This window comes from Ruditapes philippinarum, unplaced genomic scaffold (genome assembly GCF_026571515.1).
Source record: "Ruditapes philippinarum isolate M1 unplaced genomic scaffold, ASM2657151v2 ctg10323_1_1_1_1, whole genome shotgun sequence".
Classification (NCBI taxonomy): domain Eukaryota; kingdom Metazoa; phylum Mollusca; class Bivalvia; order Venerida; family Veneridae; genus Ruditapes; species Ruditapes philippinarum.
In genome coordinates this window covers 40287-63177 of record NW_026865389.1, presented here as the reverse complement: position 1 = coordinate 63177, position 22891 = coordinate 40287, and the positions used below count along the sequence as shown (strand labels likewise).

Here is a 22891-nt window from a genome sequence, read left to right as displayed (position 1 = left end):
CAGATATTTTTTATGCAAAAAGAATACAGAATGCCTTTCAGTTAAGGGGACATATGGAAGTAAAACAACTAAAATTTCCCCTGCACCCCTCACACTTTCTTCAAAGAATGGGGGGTCTGGATCAATGAGGGGGGCTTTAAACTTCAGCTAAAAAGCTAAGCAAAATATTTCTTAATATTCTTTGATTCATAGATAATATGAACTTACTTTTTGAGACAATCTAAAACTTTTTTGCTGACTCCAACTTGTGCCCATTCTCTGACTGGTTTAGGACAGCCTTTCCCATGCACTTTTATTTGTTCCATCTCCGTTCTTAATTCTTCAGTCTCTGTAAAACAATAGATATTGAAAAGTCAGCTCCAATCATATACAATGTTAACAAGTTAAAAAGGGGCATAACTTAAACATATAACTTTCAGAATAATGCCCTTGTCTTTCAACAGTGCCATGCTGGACAAATAAGTATTCAAAGGACCAAGATGCAAGTTGATATCTTTCACTTTTGAAATAAATCCACTAAAAAGGCCAATCTTGACTAAAAGTTGTAAAAAATTGCTTAAAAAAATGTAAATTAAAAATGGGGCATATTTGTAAAAATTTTGCTTTCAGGATTATGCCCTTGATTTAAAGCTGTATCTGTTCATAATCATGATGCGCTCCAAGTTTCACATTGATAATATCGTTCATACTTTTGAAATCATTTAACTTAATAAGCAATTTGTCAAGAAGTTAAGTTAAAGAGGAATAACTCCAAAAATATAGATAGATAGCTTTCAGAATAATGCCCCTTGTCAAACAAAAGTGCCTTGTCAAGATAAAGAAGATTGACAAGTTTTAAAATTATAAAAATCAATAGGCAATTTTGCCAAAAATTTAAAAAGGTGCATAACTTCAAAAATATAGCTATAAGAATAATGCCTCTTGTCTTCTAACTACCTTTTTTATGATAAGCAGGAATAGTAATTTTCATATTGTTATCCTAGTTACTAACACAGTAAGGGCTATTTTTGCTTATTTTGACAAGATTTTGGTAATTTACATGTGTTGCAAGTGCTGCTTGCAATGTGTAAATTATTTTCTTTGTTTACTTAATAATATTTCACTTTGAAATACATTATTAAAATATTCATGAAAATTAGCATGAATCTGGAGGCAAGCTGCTTTAAAAAGAATTTGAATTTTAGATTTTACAGGAAAAAATGTCCTTAAGATAATGTAAAGGAAGATCCTGGCATCATATAAAATCAAGGTCAAGTACTTCAATATTATGATTATGGTTATATATCACATAACCTTGCATCTCTGACTCTGTACCGAGCGATCAGTGATCACATGTGTCACCTCATGATGGCCAATATTATGTTGGGACAAGTTTTGTGACAGACAGACAGACAGATGGACAGTGCACAACTAGACTTGGTACTGATCATTCCTGTAAAGTTTGGATAAAATTGCACCAGTAGTTTATGAGGAGTAGTCCGAACAAGCTTTTGTGTATCTGGCAACACACAGAAAAAACAACCTTTTTATCAAAGGGCCATAACTTGGCCAAAAATCATTCAACCGGAAAACCCGTGCAATATGCCCAAGGACTTGAGCTACAGGTCAATCCTGTAAAGTTTCATTGAAATTGCATTAGTGGTATAAGAGAAGTAGTCCGGACAAACTTTAGAAATAAAAATTATTAAAGGGCCATAACTCTGACAAAAATCATTGAACGGGAAAATGCTGACGGACAGACAAACGGACGGACGACGGAGAAGTGATCCCTATATGTCGCCACTACTCCGTAGAGGTGACACAAACATGGTATTGCACAGCCGTGCATATATTTTTATGTGATGCCATTTGTGTTATACAACCACAGCAAAAGGACATGCTAATTGTTAGCGTTATACTATGGCTGGTCATTAAAAAAAGTCATTCATTTTTACCCTAAATTAAAATAGCCCTTATTTTGGATATGTATTAAATTTGTGTAGCTTCATTACTAAATTTATTGAACTCTTTGAATAAAATAATATTATGCTCTGCAGAGGCTTGCATAACATAATTTTATTCAACTTGTTTAATAAATTCAGTATTGAACCTACACTCATTCATTATTTTCAAATATTAACTATTTACCTGCTAAATTTGTATAATGGATTTGCCCTTGTTCAAATTTGCAACAGTGAGTTTGAAAATCAAGGAATTTTCTGTATCAAAATAAAAAATTGAGCTAGCAAAATATATGTAGCCTGGTCAGACAGCATGGAAGTACAGGCTGGCGTGGCTCTGTACTGGTGGCAAAAGCTAATCACTTTTGGTTCCAGCATGCAGAAACTTTAGCAATAAAACTGCGACTTACCTTCTGGTGTCATCCTTGCTAGTTCAGGAACTTCCACATAGAAGTTTTTTCTAAATGGAGCATAATACACTTTACTGTGGTCAGTTGTGGCCAGATCCTAAAATTAAACATTAAAAGTATATGTCATATACAAGTCTACAAAACGAAGTAGAAGATAACTTCAAAATAAAAGATTCAAATATCTTCTATTTTAGCGATAAAACTATTTTGTAACATTTTACGAGCCTGTAATATTTTGTAAATCATTTTAGTATGAGAATACCTATTCTTACAAAGTACTATTGATTGAAGTGTTACAAAATGATACCGTTACATGGTCATGTATGTGGGTGGAGTAATACAACAAAATTCTGCTTCTATGATTTGGAGATGAGCCTTATATATCAACCATGTGATCTTTTGATGTCAAGTCACATCAAACTCCAATCAAACAAATCAAATGGCGTCATGGCCGAGTGGTTAATGAGTCAGACTCGTAATCTAATTATCACTAGCCGCAGGGGTTCAAATCCGACATGGACAAGTCATTGTTTCCTTGAGCAAAGATCTTTACTCTCATTGCTCAGTACTGGTTGGTTCCAGGAACAGATTCTAAAATGTGTCTATAAGCTTATAGCTTCTTACACTATCAAACTAAAATAAATTCTGTATAAACCAAATAACACTTTCCTCTGTACTTTTTTCTTATGTTTGAACATGTTAGCATTTAAAAAGCCACTTTCCTTGTTCATAAATCCATTGCTCAAATGCTTTGATAATTAACTAATTTTAATTAACTAATTAATATCAATCTGAACTTTATCTTCAAGTTCAAACCACTTAACATCTAAATGTGACCAGTGATATTTTTTAACAATGTATTTCATAATATAATGAATGTATGTAAGACATGAAAGTGGTATTACCTTCTTTTTCTTGATCATGTTCAGCATCGTGGAGTCGAGATCCTCTTCTTCTTCCTCTGATGAATACTATAAACATAAAATACATATACCGTAACAATTTACAAATATAATAAAATATTAACTAGTCCAATTTTTATAAACATGAAAACTAACAATTTACAAATATCATAGGGTCCAATTTTTCATAATGGATTAAGAAACTTGATCATGCAGTTGGGTAAAATGGTAACTTTACTATTTTTCCTAAACTTGATAATAAACTGAAATTACAGTGGATAAACAAAAATCACTGTTCTAGTCTTGCAAGTCTATGCAATTTAATGTGTAAATTTGTATCATGTCAGGAATTGTGACTTGTTCATCTAGACTACTATGGAAATGGTTTTCATTATATAGAAAATCAAACTTTTTTGCCTGGTTTCATCAAAAATATAAGCTACACAACAAAATCCTTATCCTGCTAAATTTTCTTAAAATGACTCTCATTCAGTTTCCATCATTTAGGAACAGCCCAGTATTAATTTTGGAGACCATCAAGATGATAATCTAAGAGATATCAAGATGGAAATTTTGAGTAAGTTTGCCTAAAGCATTATTATATGCAGTGATCATTTTTTTGCAATTTTCAAAACAACCTGTGGCTTTCTGAAGGGGAAAATATAGCGTGATAAATCAGAAAAGGGGAAATCAAATACCAACAACTGAGAATGGAATTTACGAAACATTTTATAAAATTTTCAATTACATTTCAATTTAATATGCATGGTACATAGCAGAGGCTATCTATAGGAACAGCTTTATCTGCTAGGTGATATTAGTCAGATGCTGTTAAGTCATGATTCTTATGAAGAATGTGCACAGGGCAATTTAGGGGAAAATACTAGCATTTTTAGGAGAAAATATACCTATTTTGGGCTTGGGGAAACAGCCTTTATTCGGCTGTTAAATACATGAAAAACATCACTGATGTGGCAAGAATGTATACACACATAATATTGAGAGTGAAATGTGCCATTATACCTCCATTAGATCTGTGTTGTTGAGCATAAGTTCTCCTTTCTGTACTGTAGGATCAGGTCTCTTCTTGGCTACAGCTGTGATTATAGTAACTTTACCACTGGAACTCTAAAATATACAAACATATCACATCATTATATCATTATAGTAACTTTACCACTGGAACTCTAAAATATACAAACATATCACATCAATATCACATCATTATGTCACATCATTATATCATTATAGTAACTTTACCACTGGAACTCTAAAATATACAAACATATCACATCATTATATCACATCATTATATCATTATAGTAACTTTACCACTGGAACTCTACAATATACAAACATATCACATCAATATCACATCATTATGTCACATCATTATATCATTATAGTAACTTTACCACTGGAACTCTAAAATATATACAAACATATCACATCATTATATCACATCATTATATCACATCATTATATCACATCATTATATCATTATAGTAACTTTACCACTGGAACTCTAAAATATACAAACATATCACATCAATATCATATCACTGGCTACAATTGTAAGGGAAATTCCTGAAAACTATATAATGAACCTATTAGCTAAAATTTCAAGTGGCCTTACAATACATGCTGTAATTCCAACAAGATTTATGGTCAAAATGTAACAATTAATCTTTCTTCCTAAAGTATGCTGTCTCCAAATATTAAGGAATATGTTATAGAATGAAAATGTAATGATCAAGCTTAAAGTGTCTGTTAACAGACTGACAGAACAAAAACAATATGCTCCTCAGCTCCTGATATATTGAAGTTCGAGCAATGTGTGGGCATGAAACAATTTATAACAATCAAATAAAATATAGTAAATCTTTATTTACAGTGCTCAGTTTCAATACATATAAATTTGGTCTGAGAAACATTTTATAAGTCTTACATCTTGGAAATTACTACCAGACTAGCTCGAAACCCCCCCCCCCAATGCTCCCCAACCTCATTTTTTTCAGAAGACTACAAAATAAGAATGAAATGTAATTTAAACTACATACATTATTTGTATCCATCGGTGTATGTTCCGGCTTCTTTATTTCCTCATTCACACTCTGAAAATATAAAATATATATTTTTTTACAATGACATCAAACTAGAAAATGAGTAATGAAACAGTTGTGCTGCTGACATTATTTTTCTAACTTTTCTTTATATTTCTAACCCTGTGAGCATCAATAATATTGGCCATTTATGTATGCCTACAGTACAGAAGAAGGAAAGCCATCGCATATGTGTGATTTTATAAATCTATATTTCATTGGCTACTGATGTTTACCTTTTTTTTTTTTTTTTTTGGATACCATAATACTTACAATTGCTAATGGACTGTTCCAAATTCAACTCAGGGCAAATCCATTGCCAAAATTTTAACATGGGTTAGTGTTTCTGTAAAATGTAAAACAGTTTTAGGTATGAGTTGTTGGACTTACCTGCATATAAGCATCCAGTGGATCAACTTCATTATCATCGTCAGTTTTTGTCTCATCGTCCTCATTTTCCTCATCATCATCATCCTCATCTTCAAGACTCCATTTCTTGGACGGTGGAGCTATATTGATTGGCAAAAGCTCCTTTGTCTTGTTTTTCTCTGCTCGCCATTTTTCTATTCTTTCCCGTCGCTTTTGCATTTCCATTTCAAGTCTTTTCTGTTCCTCTTCCTGATAAAAAGTCAAGACCATTAGTTAACACGAATGTTTCATTGCTAGCAGTTGAGTATATGGCCATTACTTCCCCCAAAAACGAAGAAGATAAAATAATACACATATCTGGCATAATGTCTTTTGTTAACAGTAACTTTGTTATGTTTTATTAACCTTAATACATGTACATTATAAGTACATGTACAAAATATCAGACTTTATCTTAATACCAATTATTATAAGCCATTTGCAAAATTTAAGGCCATTCACTCACTCTGTTCTTCCAGATTGATTTCTTATATTGTCAAAGTACAAAATGACTCAAATGGGGTAAATAACAACACAAAAAGTTGATTCTCAAATAAGTTCTGAGTATATTTCTTTAATATCTTTTGCATGTTTTTAAGTTTTAAGTGCCCCAGGTGACCTATATAAGAAATATATTTATAGTTTTAGGCCTTTGGACCAGTGTTGTGCTCCTTCACTCTTACAAGTTCTACATTATAAATGAAAATAACAGCAAATGAATGTAAAATGTAAAATTTATACAAGGTGAATAATTATATAATGTAACGTTTTATAACAGAAGTTTCTTGTTTATGAAACATTCTTTTTATAAAAGTTAGATAAAGTTATAAGTAAAATACGAGGGTTGTCCCAAAATGTCGTAGACTACATTATTTTCTCTTCAACCTGACGTCATAACTTAATAAAATTTACCAGATATCTTCCTTGGTCATTTGTTAATTTACCTTCTTAAAGTAAATAGCCAATATATAAGGTAATGTTTTTTATCAGGGTTTTATATTAAACAGTACAACATACCCGGAGCACGATAAAGTATTAGTGTTGAGAGCATGCTTCTTAAAAACATGCCTTTAACTTCCAGCATAATAATAATTATGGGAAATACATTCCTGTGGAACGATGTCATTCATTTTTACGTCATATCACCAACAGACGTTTATGTAACGCTACTTTGAAAAAATCTGTAGCATAATATGTAACAGCAATGCTATTTTGAAAATTCCCAAAATGGCGACGTCAGATGAAAATGCGGCGCAGCGCGATGTCATTGAATACTGTGTTTAGTTCAAGAAGCGTCCAGCATTAACTTTCAACATGGAGAACATTATATTTTATCAAGATAATGCACTTTGCCATAGATCTCAGGAGACACAGCTTGAACTTGATGTGATAGGTTTTTAGAGACTTCCATACGCCCTTAGACTTTGCAGTGTTTCCTTATGTGAAATCACAATTACGAGGTCACCCTGAGGTTTGAAAATTTCAGGGTACTAAGCAAGGAAACTCGACGAATGTTGAGAACATTAAAATAGGACTATTTTGAAAATGGTTATGATAAATGGGTCGCCTGACACCGACAGTGGATCGAGAAACACGGAGAATACTTTGAAAAACATTTTTTTAAATCTTGTAACATCATGACGTTTATGACGGAGTGCGCCGGGTATGTATATGTAGCATTCTTTAAATTTTAATAACTTGGTCATTTTTGGAGGTATTTTGATTTTATTTCGCATAGACACACATAAAAGGTGCATTGACTTTTCCCTAGCTTGACGACTCTATTGTTTTATAATTGATTGAGTAACAGACTTTGTCTACGATATTTTGGGACAACCCTCGTAGATACTAACCTTATCAAGAGGTTCATCTTTGACTCTTATAGCTCCTTCACCATACCTTGATGGTGATTTACTCTTTGATCTATCTTTAGAACTCCTTTTCCTGAAATATTCATAAATTTAAATTATATTTTAAAGAAAATTACATCTTTTATTAATCAAATACATAATCTTGAGAAATTATCAGGGGAAAACAGAATCATGCATGAAACCTTATTTTAAGTTTTTCATAACCACCGACTGCAAACTCTGAGCAGTATGAAAACTTTTTTTAAAAGAAAAATCTGCATATCAAATATGTTTTTTTCTGTACAGGTCAGAACACATTCTAGCAGTAAAATGTGAAACCAACAACTACTAATAAACCTTTTAAGTCCTATTTATGTTTTAATCAGGAAAAAGATAATAATTTTAAGTTTGATGGTTTTGTTTTTGATTTTCTATATAACTAATAGAAAAGTTTAACTTAAAGCAAACACGATGGTAAACTGTTTTTTGAATTTGTGAAAAGAAAATAATAAAATTTAATAGCAAAGTTCAAGATGACGTTTAAAACAGTGTCTGTAATTGCACAGCTTATACCTAAATATATAGATTGTGTATCACCTAAGAGGAAAAATAACTTACCTTCTGTCTCTTGACCTTGACCTTCTCTTCTCATCCTTTCTTCTTCTGTCTCTTGACCTAGATCTTTTACGGTCTCTGGACCTTGACCTTTTCCTTTCTCTAGATCTTGACCTTTTCCTTTCACGAGATCTTGAACGTTTTCTCTCTCGTGACTTTGATCTTCTTTCTTTTGACCTTGACCTTCTCCTTTCCTTTGACCTGGATCTTTTTCGCTTCCTGTCTCTTGATTTAGATCTAGATCGTCTTCTATAGGATCTGCATAATTAGAAAAAGTTATATTGCAGATATTCTTTCAAAGCAGTCTTAACAGCTTTAAAACGCACATCTGGTTTTCAAATGGGCAGCATTAGAGTATAAAAGCAATGCATTGCCAATTCTGGGAAATCATTTATGAACTTTAGTAAATGCCATTTAAGAACAGTACAAAACTGATTTGAGAATTTGAGAAAATATTCTTAAATCAGACCAAAGTTTCCAACAGTCATTGTCATTCTTTAAACCATTTTATATGTAAGTTTGATTGTATCAAGGAAGACTTATTCTAATGTTGTGAGGAATGGGTCACTCATTTCTTTTGCCACACTAACATTCCTTCTAGTATGCACTGTACTGTAAATGTTACTTGATATATATTTTTGGCAATGAAAATGTTTGTTTTTTTTACAGAAGAACTTGAACTACATGTAGAATATGAAACTTTTATAACTTTTAAAAGTTACCTCCCTAGTAAAATAATTATGACATTTTTTCTAAGATTTCATCAGCTTATACTATTTCAAGTTAAATCTATGAGAACAGACAATAGAGGAATTTTGAAATACAAATTTAGATCCTCATCCTTAAATCTTTGTAAACATAAATGAACAAGCAATTATCATAGTATTGCAAGCAATCCATAAGTCCCCTACCGGTTAGAACCCCAGCAACATTCTGATGGGCCATTGGCCATTCAATTTTACCAGTGAATGAATGACATAAATGAACTTAAATCTTTTGAGTTCTAAGTTTGTCTATATCATAGTAATGTGTTAAGTTTCCCTGCCTAGTAAGGAAATTATGTTTATACAACAGATAATCAAAAGGTCCAATTTTCTCAGATGAATAAGTATAACTAATGTTTCAACTTTTCTCTATTTTAAGTAAATTTGTTGGAAAAAATCTTTAAAAGTGATCTCAGGAAACAGTTTTTATGAACAGACAGACAGACATACAGACAGACTGAAGGAGACTCTTAAGTTATTTTTTAAACATCCCTGTTACCAAAATATAACATATTTTAATGCAAAATTCTTAAAGAGGAGATAACTCTTGAAATAAAGATGCTAGATTTATGAACATTGTCATATATGATGTGAGTTTTACTTTAAGTTTAAAGATACCATTTATAGTCACAAAAAAGATAAGAAAAAAATAACAATTTTCAAATATAGCATTAACTATAATGTATAGTAAGTAACAAAGATGAAAATTAAAAAAAAATATAATGTAGGTGTTGATAATGAATGTTTATTTTGAATTTGAAGAAAATCCATGAAGAAATAATTAGAAAGTTAAAGAATGAATAAGAACAAGAGCGATCAGTGATCACATGTGTCGCCTCATGATGGCCAATTTCATGTTGGGACAAGTTTTGTGACAGACGGACAGACAGTGCACAACTAGACTTGGTACTGATCATTCCTGTAAACTTAAATTGGATAAAATTGCACCAGTAGTTTATGAGGAGTAGTCCGGACAAAGCTTTTGTGTATCTAGCACACACAGAAAAAAAAACACCTTTTTATCAAATGGGCCATAACTCGGCCAAAAATCATTCAACCTGAAAACCCATGCAATATGCCCAAGGACTTGAGCTACAGATCAATCCTGTAAAGTTTCATTGAAATTGCATTAGTGGTATAAGAGAAGTAGTCCGGACAAACTTTAATTATAAAAATTATATAAGGGCCATAACTCTGACAAAATCATTCAACCGGAAAATGCTGACAATATGCACAACTAGACTTGCTTCTGATCATTCCTGTAAAGGTTGGATGAAATTGCACCAGTAGTTTATGAGGAGTAGTCCGGACAAGTTTTGTGACGGACGGACAGACAGACAACGGAGAAGTGATCCCTATAATTATGTCGCCACTACTCCGTAGAGGCGACACAAAAATTCAAAGTTTAAGGAGGAGATAATTCTGGAAATATGGATTCTAGATTTATGAACGTTATCATATTATTACGATGTGGGATTTTAAAGTAAATCCTATAAGAAATGAAGAAGTTGGAGTAAAAAATTCCAATTTCCCGAAAAAAATCTAAGTTCAAGGGGGACATAATTCTGGAATTGTCTTGCTAGAGTATTTAACCTTCTCACAAATGTTGAGTGATAATAAGAAACATATATATGAAGTTTGAAGTAGATACATCAAGAAATAAAGGACAACATTTTTTTCATAAAAATTCTAAGTTCAAGGGAGGTAATTCTGATAATTTTTGTGCTAGAGTTGTAAACCTTGTCTTATATGATGTGGTTGATGACAAGAAACTTATATTTAAAGTTTGAAGTAAACACCTTAAGAAATAAAGAACTTATAGTAAAAAGCGTAAAAATTCAAATCAGAAATCTTGAAATTCAGTCTATTTGTTGCCATAGCAACCAGAATTTTCAACATAGGAAGAAAAGAAAAAGATGTGCATAATCTCTAGACTGCCGTCTACCCATATTTCAAGTTTCATAAAAATATTTTCAGTACTTTTTGAGTTATCACTGGATCCAGTTTATGTGTTCAATTTGCCATATTTTCAGTCTATTTGTTGCCATAGCAACCAGAATTTTCAACATAGGAAGAAAAGAAAAAGATGTGCATAATCTCCATACTGCCATTTATCCATATATCAAGTTCAGTACTTTTTGCGTTATCGCGGGATCCAGTTTTATGGACGGACGGACTGACAGACAAACCTAAAGTCCCCTCCGGTTAAACCGATAGGGGACTAATAAAAGCAACTACATGTGTATGTACATTTTGATGAATTAAAATTTCAATTATTTTAGAAATAAAAGTATCCAACTATGAAACCAACCCAGTATGACTTTTATTTATTTAAACAATTAATGAAAACAATTCGTCAAAAGCTTGGATGTTTTAGTTTAAATCTGACAATTCAAACTTCACAATTTCCATGTCATTAAATTTATAGACTATTCACAAATCTATAAAAATGGAAAAATCCTGGATCTGTTTGTGTTATTACTTATTTACAACTTATAACTGGTTAGATAACTCCTACACCAACTCACAGATTTTTTTTTCAATATCTTAATGATCTTTTTGTATATTCAAAATTTTGACCCACCGTTCAAAGATTTTATGACACACAGCAAAAATTATTTATTGAAATGGAAACTAAATATTAGGTAAATCATTTTTAATGTATCCAAAACGTTGTGTTTCTAACCCACTATTGTAGATTAAGCTGACACTTGAAAATCAGCATCAAGCATTTATTTTTACACTTTAAATGATTTACATTTTTTGTGGTTGATATATTAACCATTTTCAAAGGAAAAATTCCAACTCAGCCTCAGATATATATGGTAGTTTAAGTAATAAGAATGTTTAGTGGCAGTTTTTATAAACAAAAAGTTATGATCAAGTCACATTAAATTTTCCTTCTTTTAAAAAAATCATCTTTCCTGCTTCTATAATTACTTGGTTATTTAACAAGTGCTTGTTGTTGAAAAGAAAAGAGTTCATGGCATATGAGAAATATATATATATAAAAATAACATAAATTTATCATTATCTATGTGTTGAACAATTATATCTCCAGTATTCAATTTCACAATAATTATGTGTGTTATGAACAGTTAGGTTGGTGGACAAGTTGTTTAAGATTGATCGTCACACCTCTGAATACAGTTTGACGAATAACAGGTTGATGAGAAATCCACATGGCTGAATAATGATCAGTTTTAAATCAGGTAAGAGTTTGTCAATCTATGGCATCAGTAAGTGAACATTATAACCAAGATAAGTATTTTCACTTCATTCAGTAGTTATTTTATAAAATCACAAAAAGGTTAGTTTGACAAATCCAAAATATAATTATTTAGAAAAAGGTTTTCATCGGTAGCCAATATCCGAATACTACTCTACTTTCGTAAGTAAAAGTATCAAATTAGGCAAGGCAAAGGAATAAAAAGTTCAACAGAAAACATTTTTCAATTCAAGTTCCAAATCAAATTATTAAATTAAATAGATTACCTTCCTTCTTTGGCCATATTTATTTTTAACAATACTATAAAAGTGATAATGTGTCGAGTACGAATCGGGTCGAGACGATTTTAGGACGTTACAAACGTCACAACTTTTCGAACTCAAGGTAATTCGAACCAAATTAATTTCAACCCGAAATATATGTAAAACTTAAAAAAATCATTTTAAATGTATTCTTTGACACAAATTTCAAAAATTTAGGTTTCTTTATCCAACATTTAAAGACAACTTTTTGATGGGGCTCTTTGTCATAGTTTTAATTGCATTCAATTAAAACACTTGCAAAACGGTGAACCATCACGTGGTTTGTTACGTCACGTGATTGCTTATCAAGATAAACGAAGCGGCAAATTTGAGAAATATTCACATTTCTTTCATCAGAAGCTTTTCCGTAAAAAGACACCCATATATTTGGTGTAAGTCCTTATAACACTATACCACCGTGTATATCTTCCATTGTGACGCAATTCCACGACATACGATTGCACGTGCAAGCTTGTAGAGGGTCAACTTGGCGCTCTTATAAAAACCTATTAGGATATAAATCGTTTAGTTAATAAGGAGTAAATTAAGGTTTTTAGATTGAAATTTGGTGACAATAAATGTAATTAGAATCTATATTAAACAAGGTGTGTTCTTTAAAAGACCCTATGCTGTTTGGACAATATTATCTAAAAAAAATAAAATATCTGAAGTAGGCAAAACATGCATAAGACTTGGAAATTTCTTCCTTTCTGTAAAAATTGAATTTGTTAATTCAAATACTTTCATCAAAAACTTTTGACTTTAGATTAGTATAAACATGAAAATGTTAAACAGTGAAACTAATGATGAAAAAGTAATCATTAACAGTAATATACAATTATAGGCTGAGTTTGCCTGAAGATTCATGCTAGCTTACCTGACTTTATACTAGTGGCAAAGGAGTTAATATGGTCTTTTTGTTTGTTTGTTTTGTGGGTTTTTTTTAAATGCCTGAGAGATATATGTTCCAGATGTTATATACTTTTTAGTGTAAAATTAGTGAAAAGTTTTCATATAGATATTTATTCAAAATTAAAACTGTTCAATAGAATTTGTTGTAACTTGGCAGTGCCTTTTACCTCTCATACAGCAGGTGATATAAAAGCATATATATCAGCAGCCATCAGCACTGCTTGCAATTAGAAAATCATTCAGCAGTGAAATATATTAACTAAGTTCAACAAGTGGTTGGATAAACTTTTGTAAAATAACAAATTATTTCTATTGGCCTGAAATGTTACTCAAAACAGAGGAGAAGAAAATTAAGTAAGGCCTATTATATCAAACACTTGACATGGGAAAGGAAAGCAATTAGTGATAAATCTACCTCAACTGCTTGACATAGCTTATTCATAAACTTGAACCCTTGGACCAAGCTTAAAAAAACTTTGATTAGTAATACTCACTCTGACCCTCTTAGTGTAAATGCTCAGGGTATTCTAATAACTAAGAGTCATGTCAAACTTTCATTTTGTTGCTCAATTTTGCAATTTTGATTTTGAAATCCTTTAAAAATGATATTCTACGGATATTAAATCGTAAAAATATATATTTCACTTTTTACATGTTTCTTCCCTCCTTACAACGTCCTAAATGTGTCCTCTCTTGGTTTTTTGGTTTGGTGCCTTCTGGGTCCCCTTATGGTGTGGTTCAGGTATGTGTCGGAGGCTGCGTCCTGTGAATGCAATGCTTTTGCCTTGTTTATCTTTGTTCTCATTTTTTTGTGTATAAAATCATCATTGTAAAACTTACTTCAACGAAAGAGATGCTTCAATTTTATCTGTTCAGCATACAATGTTTTAGCCCTAACTCATTGCCAATTTTCATTTTAACATAATTATTAATCTATTATGTAGCTCACAATGTCTTTCTGTATATTTTGTAAACAGATTTAGATTGAATCCTTTATAATGAACAAAATTAAAATTCTTCCTTATATATTATAAACATAATTTTTATCATGTTGATGCATGACTAGTATTGCCTTGAGCAACAGAAAATACCCCCAAAAATATTGTAATATTGTAACACTGTGCATCTTGATTACAAAGCATTTCAAATTCTGCCTTTTTTAATAGGAAGAATAAAACATTTTATTATAAATGGCTGCAGTACATTATTTAATATATTTATAGAGTGTCATTACATAATCCACATGATACAAGGTTAGGGCCTACAAAATTTAATCCAGAATTAGTGCTAAATTTTACACAGCATGATGCTTAACCCTTTTGTGATATGGCTTTATATAAGGGTGTGGCTTCATAATAGCTAGGTGTCTAAATCAAAGAAAACTTCAGATTTATCAATATTATTGAAAATTCGTACAGTAACACTGATGGTGAGTTACATGTTAGTACCCCAACTCTTTGTAAACATTTGTAATTGGCTGGTCTTGCTATTAATGATATGGGATTTCAACACCAGTAAGACCACAGAGGATTAATGGACTTATTTCTGAAAATTTACAATCATAAGCATTTGAATTTGAGATAATTAACAGTCTGTTTGTAAGGACATTGGAATACCAAAACAATTTAAGGACTCTTATGTTAACAAGTTATAAACCACTTCATGTCAAGTGGGGTGTTTGCAATGATACATGGTTTACAACATTTTGTGCTAATTTTCCTATAGAATAATATGGAATAAGGAGTTTGGAAAAAAAAAGAATTATAATTAATGTAGGGTTATGAAAAATAGATAAACTGGAATTGGATTTAAAATTTGGAACATCATTTGAGCTGAGAATGATTTCCAGAAGATTTTTACTAATATTTTTACTACTGGTTGTGTGTCTGCTCAGTATAGGTGCGAAAAAGGCAAGTGTTCATTTTAACTTCCTTTACCCTCTTGACCTACAAAATTGGACTATTCCAGCTTCCATTTTTTTAAACTGTTCATTGAAATTTGGGGGTGTCAAGATGCAGTTAACTGTTGACCCTGGGTATCAGGGATGATTTTTTGGAACTGTTGCCATCGCCCTTCGGCCTCTTGCAACAGTTTCAAAGTCATCCTGATACCGAGGGGCAACAGTTCTCACTGTTCCACAAACAGTCCAATGAAATAACTCAGCATAATGATGCAAGTATACCAAGGAAACAGTAAATTAAAATAATAACATAACAAAACAGTACTATTAGATAGTTGTAAAAATTAGAATAACAAAACAACAACATCAAACCAAAAAACACACATTGAGAAAATGTTTTTTGTTTTTAAGGGACATGGGAGGAGAGGCAGGAACCAAGGCAGGTCAGCCATTGAATATTTTCCTCCAGTTAGTGGACAAAGAATCAGGTGAGTGGAACCATGTTTAAGGTGATTTTAGTGAGATGTAGAATTTCATAGGATACAGTGATCTGATAATTATGTAAACTGCAGTCTGGTAAAGAGTCGGATTTTGACTACATGTAGAACACTCAGCCTAAAAGAAGTTAAGACGTTTTTTGGGCACATCTTATATCAAAGATGCCATAATCATCTTTATATTAGAAATATATTGTGTGGCACTACTGCTGGTAAAGTGGTTAACTCGTCACAATAGTAAATTCCTGGTCTCTTAAGTCTTAAGCCACGTGGTTTCAACAACATCGAGTGCAGTACACTAGTTGTTGAGTTACTACTGAATGGATTCAAGAGTGTCACTGTCTACACTTAGCTTATAGCTTCCAAGTTCCACAAACAAACTAAAATAAATTAAGAATATTGATATAAGAGAAAATATTTATTCTTTATTAAATTGGCATTCTAAATAGCAAAAAATTTCAGAATAGTAATTGTTTGAGAAATTTAATTGAATTAGCATGTAACAATTAATTAAAGTTAATTTATTTATTCATATTTAAAATTAAATTCAACTAACCCTAGTAACGATCTTCTTCTGTTTTATGTCTTATGTTTTACTAGACCATAGCAGTTTTTAAGAGCTGATTTTAATCAGATTGAATATTCACTTTTAATGACTGAATTTTCAGGTTTGGAGGAGGCAACAGAACATTTATGAGTGGGAACATTGAAGTTTACCTCCGTAATAAATGGGGTATAATTTGTGATGATAGCTGGGGTATTATAGATGCTAATGTTGCCTGCAAACAGCTTGGATTTACGAGGTTTGACAAGTTTTAATTTGCTATTTCTTTATAAGATAATTAAACAAGATTTTTGTAGCTTGATGAGAAATAAGTATTTTAATTCAATGATTTTATTCACTTTACTTTTTACCTAGCATTTGATGTTTAATATTAAAATTAACGATTTAAGCGTCTTATACCACCAGTAAATTATTAGTTTTAAGTCTACTCCTTAAAGTAACTCCACTCAGAGGTAAAAAAAGCCTAAAAACTTTAAATCTTTTAAACAAATAGGTATATAAAGTGAATTAAGCACTTAAAATGGAAAAATCTGCAAAGGATAATACAGAATTATAATTGGAATTAAAATTAAAATTTATCATGGAATCTTTTGACAATTTTGTCCTACCGGTATGTCAATTAATAGAAAACTCTCGAGTCCACTCTATTATTTTATCTATTTACTTATACAGATAATTAATCATGTTTATAATACTTATACAACATCTTAAACTTCGTCACATACCAATTAAGCCAGCCTTAATTTTACTGGTTGAATTCATAGATAAATTGTCAAGATTGCATTATATAAGTTTTGTCTCATGCAAATAAATAGAGACACAAAAATATTTGTTTATTTTTGTCGTAAACTTTAAGATGAAGATTAAGTTTACCCTGTAAACATTACATAAAGATATCAAACATTGTCCTGTCTCAGTAAACTTGATGCTTCAAATCTAAAACTTTTAACTTTGTTTTATTCCAATAAGATAAAGTTTATACCAGTAAATAAAGCCTTAAGTTTACCCCTTGAATTTTCTGTCTTAATTATCATATTGATAAAGCCTCAATTTTGGTGGTGGTCAGGTGGTGTTGGTTTTCACTCAGGATCACAGCAGTTAAATTAAGCCACATTGAATTTACCAGAGCACAGTTCAGCCACCGCCTTTTTCTTGGGTAGGCTGTTAAGCAGTGTACCAGTACAAGTTGCCTTCACTATCGCAAGTAACTGATATCTTCTGTACATGCCAGAGCAGAGGTATACTAAGTATTGGGAATGACCGTAGAAAGGCTTTCATTATCAATCACAACAAAATTGAAATACACCGTCCGGAAATCAAACCTAGGTCACCCGGCCTAAAATTTACACTTTTGACTTTCTTAACCCTTTCACTGCCATAGGGACGGCTTATGCCGTCCCTGTTATTTTCAGCGTATTTGCCATATGGACGGCTTTTGCCGTTTCTATAATAATCATAATAATAATAATAAATTAATTATAATAATAATAAAAATAATAATAAATATAAAGAAAATTATACCATCGACAATAATTATTATTATACTAGCATATTTGGAAACATATATAATTATTATAATACTAATAACAAATAATAATAATAATTATATTAATTAATAATATAGTAATTTCTTAGAAAACACTCTGGCAAATAGGTGATCAATAAAACAATAACCCCTTTGGCAGCGAAAGAGTTAATAATAGATGAAGTCTGAAGTTTGGGGCAATCAGATAAAGCTGAAAGATTATGCCTTAAAGAAAGGGTCAGTTATTGTGGTAAACTTAAGTTTGAAAGATGACTGTTCCATGCAGAAGTATTATTACAGAATCATACAAATTGATACAATACATGCATACCCCTGTAAATTTATGAGGCAGATATCCAGAGGTTGTATTTTATAATAATTTATAGGCGTTTTTTTACTTTTTCCCCATCTAATCCAGACACATGCAGTACAAAAAGCTTTTACCATTATAGCTTCACTGTGCAATGTTCAATGCTATTAAAATGCATGTAAAATATTAACCAAGTTGTAACTCACATTAAAAATTATTTTGTCAACCCAGGATAGATAATAGATAACTGGGAAAAACCTGGTGGCATTTGCCACTTAGTTCCAGAGAATCTGATCTATTTACATAATTCATAATTCAGAGGTGCAGTGGAGTTAACAGAGACCTCTTATTTTGGACATGGTTCATGGAATAGTAGCGATATTCTGATGGATGACGTTGATTGTTTGGGTCAAGAAAGAAATATTCTTACCTGTAACTATGAGTATCCTAGCAACTGTATTACAGAGGAAGGTGCTGGTGCCTTTTGCAAAGAAAATACTGGTAAATTGACAAATAGCCAACATGACAAAACCAACATAGTGCGTTTGCGACCAGCAGGGATCCAGACCAGCCTGGGCATCCGCGCAGTCTGATCAGGATCCATGCTGTTCGCTTACCAACTCTGTTACAAGTAGAGTAAATGATACCTAACAGCATGGATCCTGATCAGACTGCGCGGAGGTGCAGGCTGGTCTGGATCCATGCTGGTTGCAAACGCACTATGTTGGTTTTGTTGTCTCGCGGCTCAACTCATTGTTTGCCTTTTTGAGTGGTGTAATATATACTGCACATGTAAATCAGTTTTTACATTTTAAGGCTGGTGCATTGACATGTATACATTTATTAACATAGAAGTAATCAAATTTTTATTTTCAGCATTTAAAGTTATTTAACCATTGCATTGCTTAATATTTTAAATTCAATATGGACAAAACCATTTATCATTTTAAGGGAACATTTCAAAATAAGTATTGACTCAAAAATGGGAATTGTGCAGGCACATGTCTACAGACTGATCTTTGTCTGCACTGGTTGCATCTATTCACTGCCAGAAGGCTTATTTAAGGAGCAAACATCTTTTTGCATGCATGACCACTTTGGATTTCATGATCTGCTTTAACTTATGATGAGATGTAACAATTCATACAAGTTATTTGATGAACTTCACATTCCAGAGAATGTCAGTTTCCTTTTCCATGTTGAAATAGTTTTCTACCTCAATGTCAGACATTTAAAGCTTTAACTATCACTCACCACAGCACCATCAAAATTAATACTGATCTTGAAAATTTACAGGTTGTCCGACAGGATGGATTGCAGGAGATGAAAGTTGTTATTTCTTGTCGAATATAACAACAACAAAAAATAAGTTTGCTATTAACAAATGTGCCAATCAAGGAGGACATCTTGTAAATATTGAAACTGAGGCTGAAAACCATTTCCTGTCAAATTTATTTGCTCATATACCAGGAGGTGAGTAAGTAAGAAACCAGAAAATAAGATAAGGAGGATATTCAAGTTTTTTTCAATAAATACAGGATTAATATTTCCATTGAGTGGTATGAAATATGATAATTTTCATACCTCAAGATGAAAATAAATTGTGTACTAATAGAAAAATCTTGACTTTTCTGTTTATTATAAATTCTTTCTCTTTTTTAACTTGATGATTTGAAGGATTTCCCTTTTAATTTTCTTTATAAGCTAAATTTAGAAGAAAGTAGTCCGGTAAGATACCAGTGAAAGTATAAAAAATATGTCTCACTGCAGCGAAAAATAAATTTTCAAAGTGAAAATATGGAAAATGAAAATAGTATTTTATTTCATCAATATTTCTCAGTATTTCATTTATAAGTAGTTTTTCTTATGATATATTATACACTGATGTAATTTTGAAATAAATGTTCATTGAAATAAATGTTCATTAGCTGGGAACTGAAATCTTAACAGGTTGAACTGGAGGGCAATTTTCTAAGTTCTAGGGAGAAAATTATTTTGGTTTATCCCAATTTTGCTCTTTCAAGTCATACAAAGAAAGTCAGTTTTGAAGAATTTATAATTTATTACACAAAGCAGATCCTAGCTTAAAAGGGTAGATTATTTAACTATTGTAAAGATACATACAATTATGTTCAAACCTGTGTATGCCCTGTAATGCTTATAGATATATCCTACAAAACAATTTGTTACATAAGCTAATAATTAGCATCAAGGGCTGCATTTGTGTTTTATAATATAACATTTTTTTCTTAAAATAAATATTGCTTTATTTATTTTTCTAGAACCAATTATAATTGGAGGTATAAAAAAGAGAAACCATTGGATGTGGGAAAAGGTTGAAAGATCTTCATTTAGGAAGAAACGATCTCCAAGGAGAGGTGCAAGACCTAAAGTATCTTCAAGGACATCAAGACAAAGCACTGGCTCCAGCGAAAGTATCACACAAACATCAATACAATATTTCAAATGGTTTCCTGGTAAGTAACAGCTTTTTAAGAGTTATTTTTTTTATTGTTTTATAGGGTTTATAGCATTATTTTAAATGAATGGATCCTTCCTTCCTTCCTTCCTCCCTTCTCTATTTGTTCCTTCATGCCTCCCTGCTTATTTGTTGGACTCCTTCATTCCTTACTTTTTTTTGTTCCTTTGTTTATTCTTTTCTTAAAGATCCTGTAACACATTTTTTTCATGGTTTTATTTCATAAATATGACGCTCAAATTAAGATTTGTCAATCTTGTAAGTTTAAATAAGCATTATTTATAAAGATATTACCCAATTTAACATTTTGCGTAAATAAAGGGAGGTAATTAGAAATTTATTTTCTATAAATTCCAAGTCAAATTTTTCAATAAGAAATGAATGCATGTAACTTATTCATTAAATATAATGTGCACAAATATTTGCAGTACACATTTTACATATTCTTGGATGTTTGAAAATTGTTTTATTTGCATAATTATATACATATATAACATTTTGCAAGTGTGTGATACATACAGTAACAATATCAATCACAAAACATACAGGATCTTTAATTCTTTTGTTCCTTTGTTTGTTCCTTTGTTGATTTGTTCCTTCATTAGTTCCTTCATTCATTCTATCATTCGTTCATTCCTTTGTTTGTTTGTTTATTCCTTCATTTGTTTTTTCCCTTGTTCCTTCCACTGTTTGTTCATTCGTTTGTCCCTTTGTTTGTTCATTCATTCCTTCTCATTCATTCATTCCTTCTCATTCATTCATTCATTCATTCAATTCATTCATTCATTCATTCATTCAATTCATTCATTCATTCATTTAGTTACATTACTTATCTAATTAAGCTACTTGTTTGACCATATAATTATGTATGTCTTGTTTCAAGGCTGGATCCCAGGAAATGAAAACATGGAACCAAGCGGGAAAAAGTCGGAGAAATGTCTTTTTCTGAAGAGTTCATTTCCCCATCCAGACAAAGGTCAAGGTGAGGTGGATGTAGGATATCTATTCTGGTCTGATGATGTCTGCCTTAGAAAGAAGAAGAGAATGAAGAATGGTTTCCGATTCTTGTGTGAGAGACGTAGAGAAGAAATTGATTCACAAACAACCTTCCCAACTAGATCTGCAATCCAAGGTCAGTTATTCCCCATTATATAAAAGTCTTGGTATGTACTGGTTGCATGAATAGAATAAGCTTAAAAAGTTGAATAGTATAATTGGCTTGTCCTGCTTTAAGTATTTGTCACTTGAATGGTTTTGAACATGTAAAGGAATCCATATTTTTGTAATTATTTAGAAATGCCAAACATAATATTTGATAGTGTTTAAATAATGGATAAAGAACATGTGACACATTCAACAACTGAAAAAGTAGCACTAAACATGCAGGGATGTGTGATAAAGGTAGCAAAATGTAAACAAATAAGTATTTTGATTTCCATACAAAATACTAATTCACAAAATATACCATTTGCAAACAGATCAAAAAAGCAAAACATAGTTTATATACATGGCAGATTGTCTGTTTTTGCAAAAAGTAAAATGTAATGCAAAATATTGTTACGGTGAGTGTACAAAATAAAATAAAATCATTAGATTTTGTGAATTGACTTATCCACAAAATCCACAAAATTATTACCCCTATGAATGATAATGATTTTGCAGTACCAGCAAATTCCTGCAAAAACAATGCCAGATATTAAGATGTATTTTCTTTTTGCATAGAATGTTACAGAGACAATGGGGTAGATTATCGTGGAACTCATGCAAATACAGAAAAGGGAACAAATTGTATTAACTGGGCCGACTCGAGTAAACATACACCAGAGAAATTTCCTGATAAAGTAAGTAATTATGCCCCTGTTCAAAGAAATGGGGGTTTATTGCTTTACATTTGTCTGTCGGTCCGTCAGTCAGTCGGTACGTAGACCAAATGGTTTACGATCAATTACTAAAGAATGCTTAGACCTAGGAACTTCAAACTTGGTATGGGGATTGTTCATGACCAGAAGATGACCCCTAGTTTTCAATCATTAACATGACAACCCATGGGCTGTTGGCCCTCAAAGTTTGTAGGTGCATTGGTCTTGGCAAGTAAATGACCCCTATTGATTTTGGGGTCAAGGGGTCAAAGGTCAATGTCATATTTTTAATACCTTGTAGGTAAAACCAGTTTTTGAACTT

General features: G+C 31.6%; 2 protein-coding genes across 2 annotated transcripts in view; one reads left to right on the top strand and one right to left on the bottom strand.

The window, feature by feature from the left end:
* Window positions 1–207: 207 nt before the first annotated feature.
* On the bottom strand, window positions 208–12613 carry LOC132728798 (probable ATP-dependent RNA helicase DDX46; the record flags this gene model as incomplete). The annotated part of the gene is made up of 9 exons (XM_060714469.1): window positions 12487–12613; window positions 8231–8485; window positions 7616–7706; window positions 5745–5972; window positions 5313–5366; window positions 4276–4380; window positions 3256–3321; window positions 2351–2447; window positions 208–328 (listed from the first exon to the last, which is right to left on the bottom strand). Coding segments are annotated over exons 1-9 (1034 nt in total), but the record flags the coding sequence as incomplete, so codon positions are not given.
* Window positions 12614–15095: 2482 nt separating this feature from the next.
* Window positions 15096–22891, top strand: part of LOC132728801 (uncharacterized) — a 35128-nt gene continuing 27332 nt past the window's right edge. Inside the window, exons 1-8 of the mRNA XM_060714472.1 lie at window positions 15096–15344; window positions 15746–15822; window positions 16500–16634; window positions 18551–18732; window positions 19528–19704; window positions 20514–20708; window positions 21594–21842; window positions 22433–22551. Coding sequence (XP_060570455.1) covers window positions 15273–15344; window positions 15746–15822; window positions 16500–16634; window positions 18551–18732; window positions 19528–19704; window positions 20514–20708; window positions 21594–21842; window positions 22433–22551 — 1206 coding nt within the window. The 5' untranslated portion in view covers window positions 15096–15272. The remainder of the gene's footprint in view (window positions 15345–15745; window positions 15823–16499; window positions 16635–18550; window positions 18733–19527; window positions 19705–20513; window positions 20709–21593; window positions 21843–22432; window positions 22552–22891) is intronic.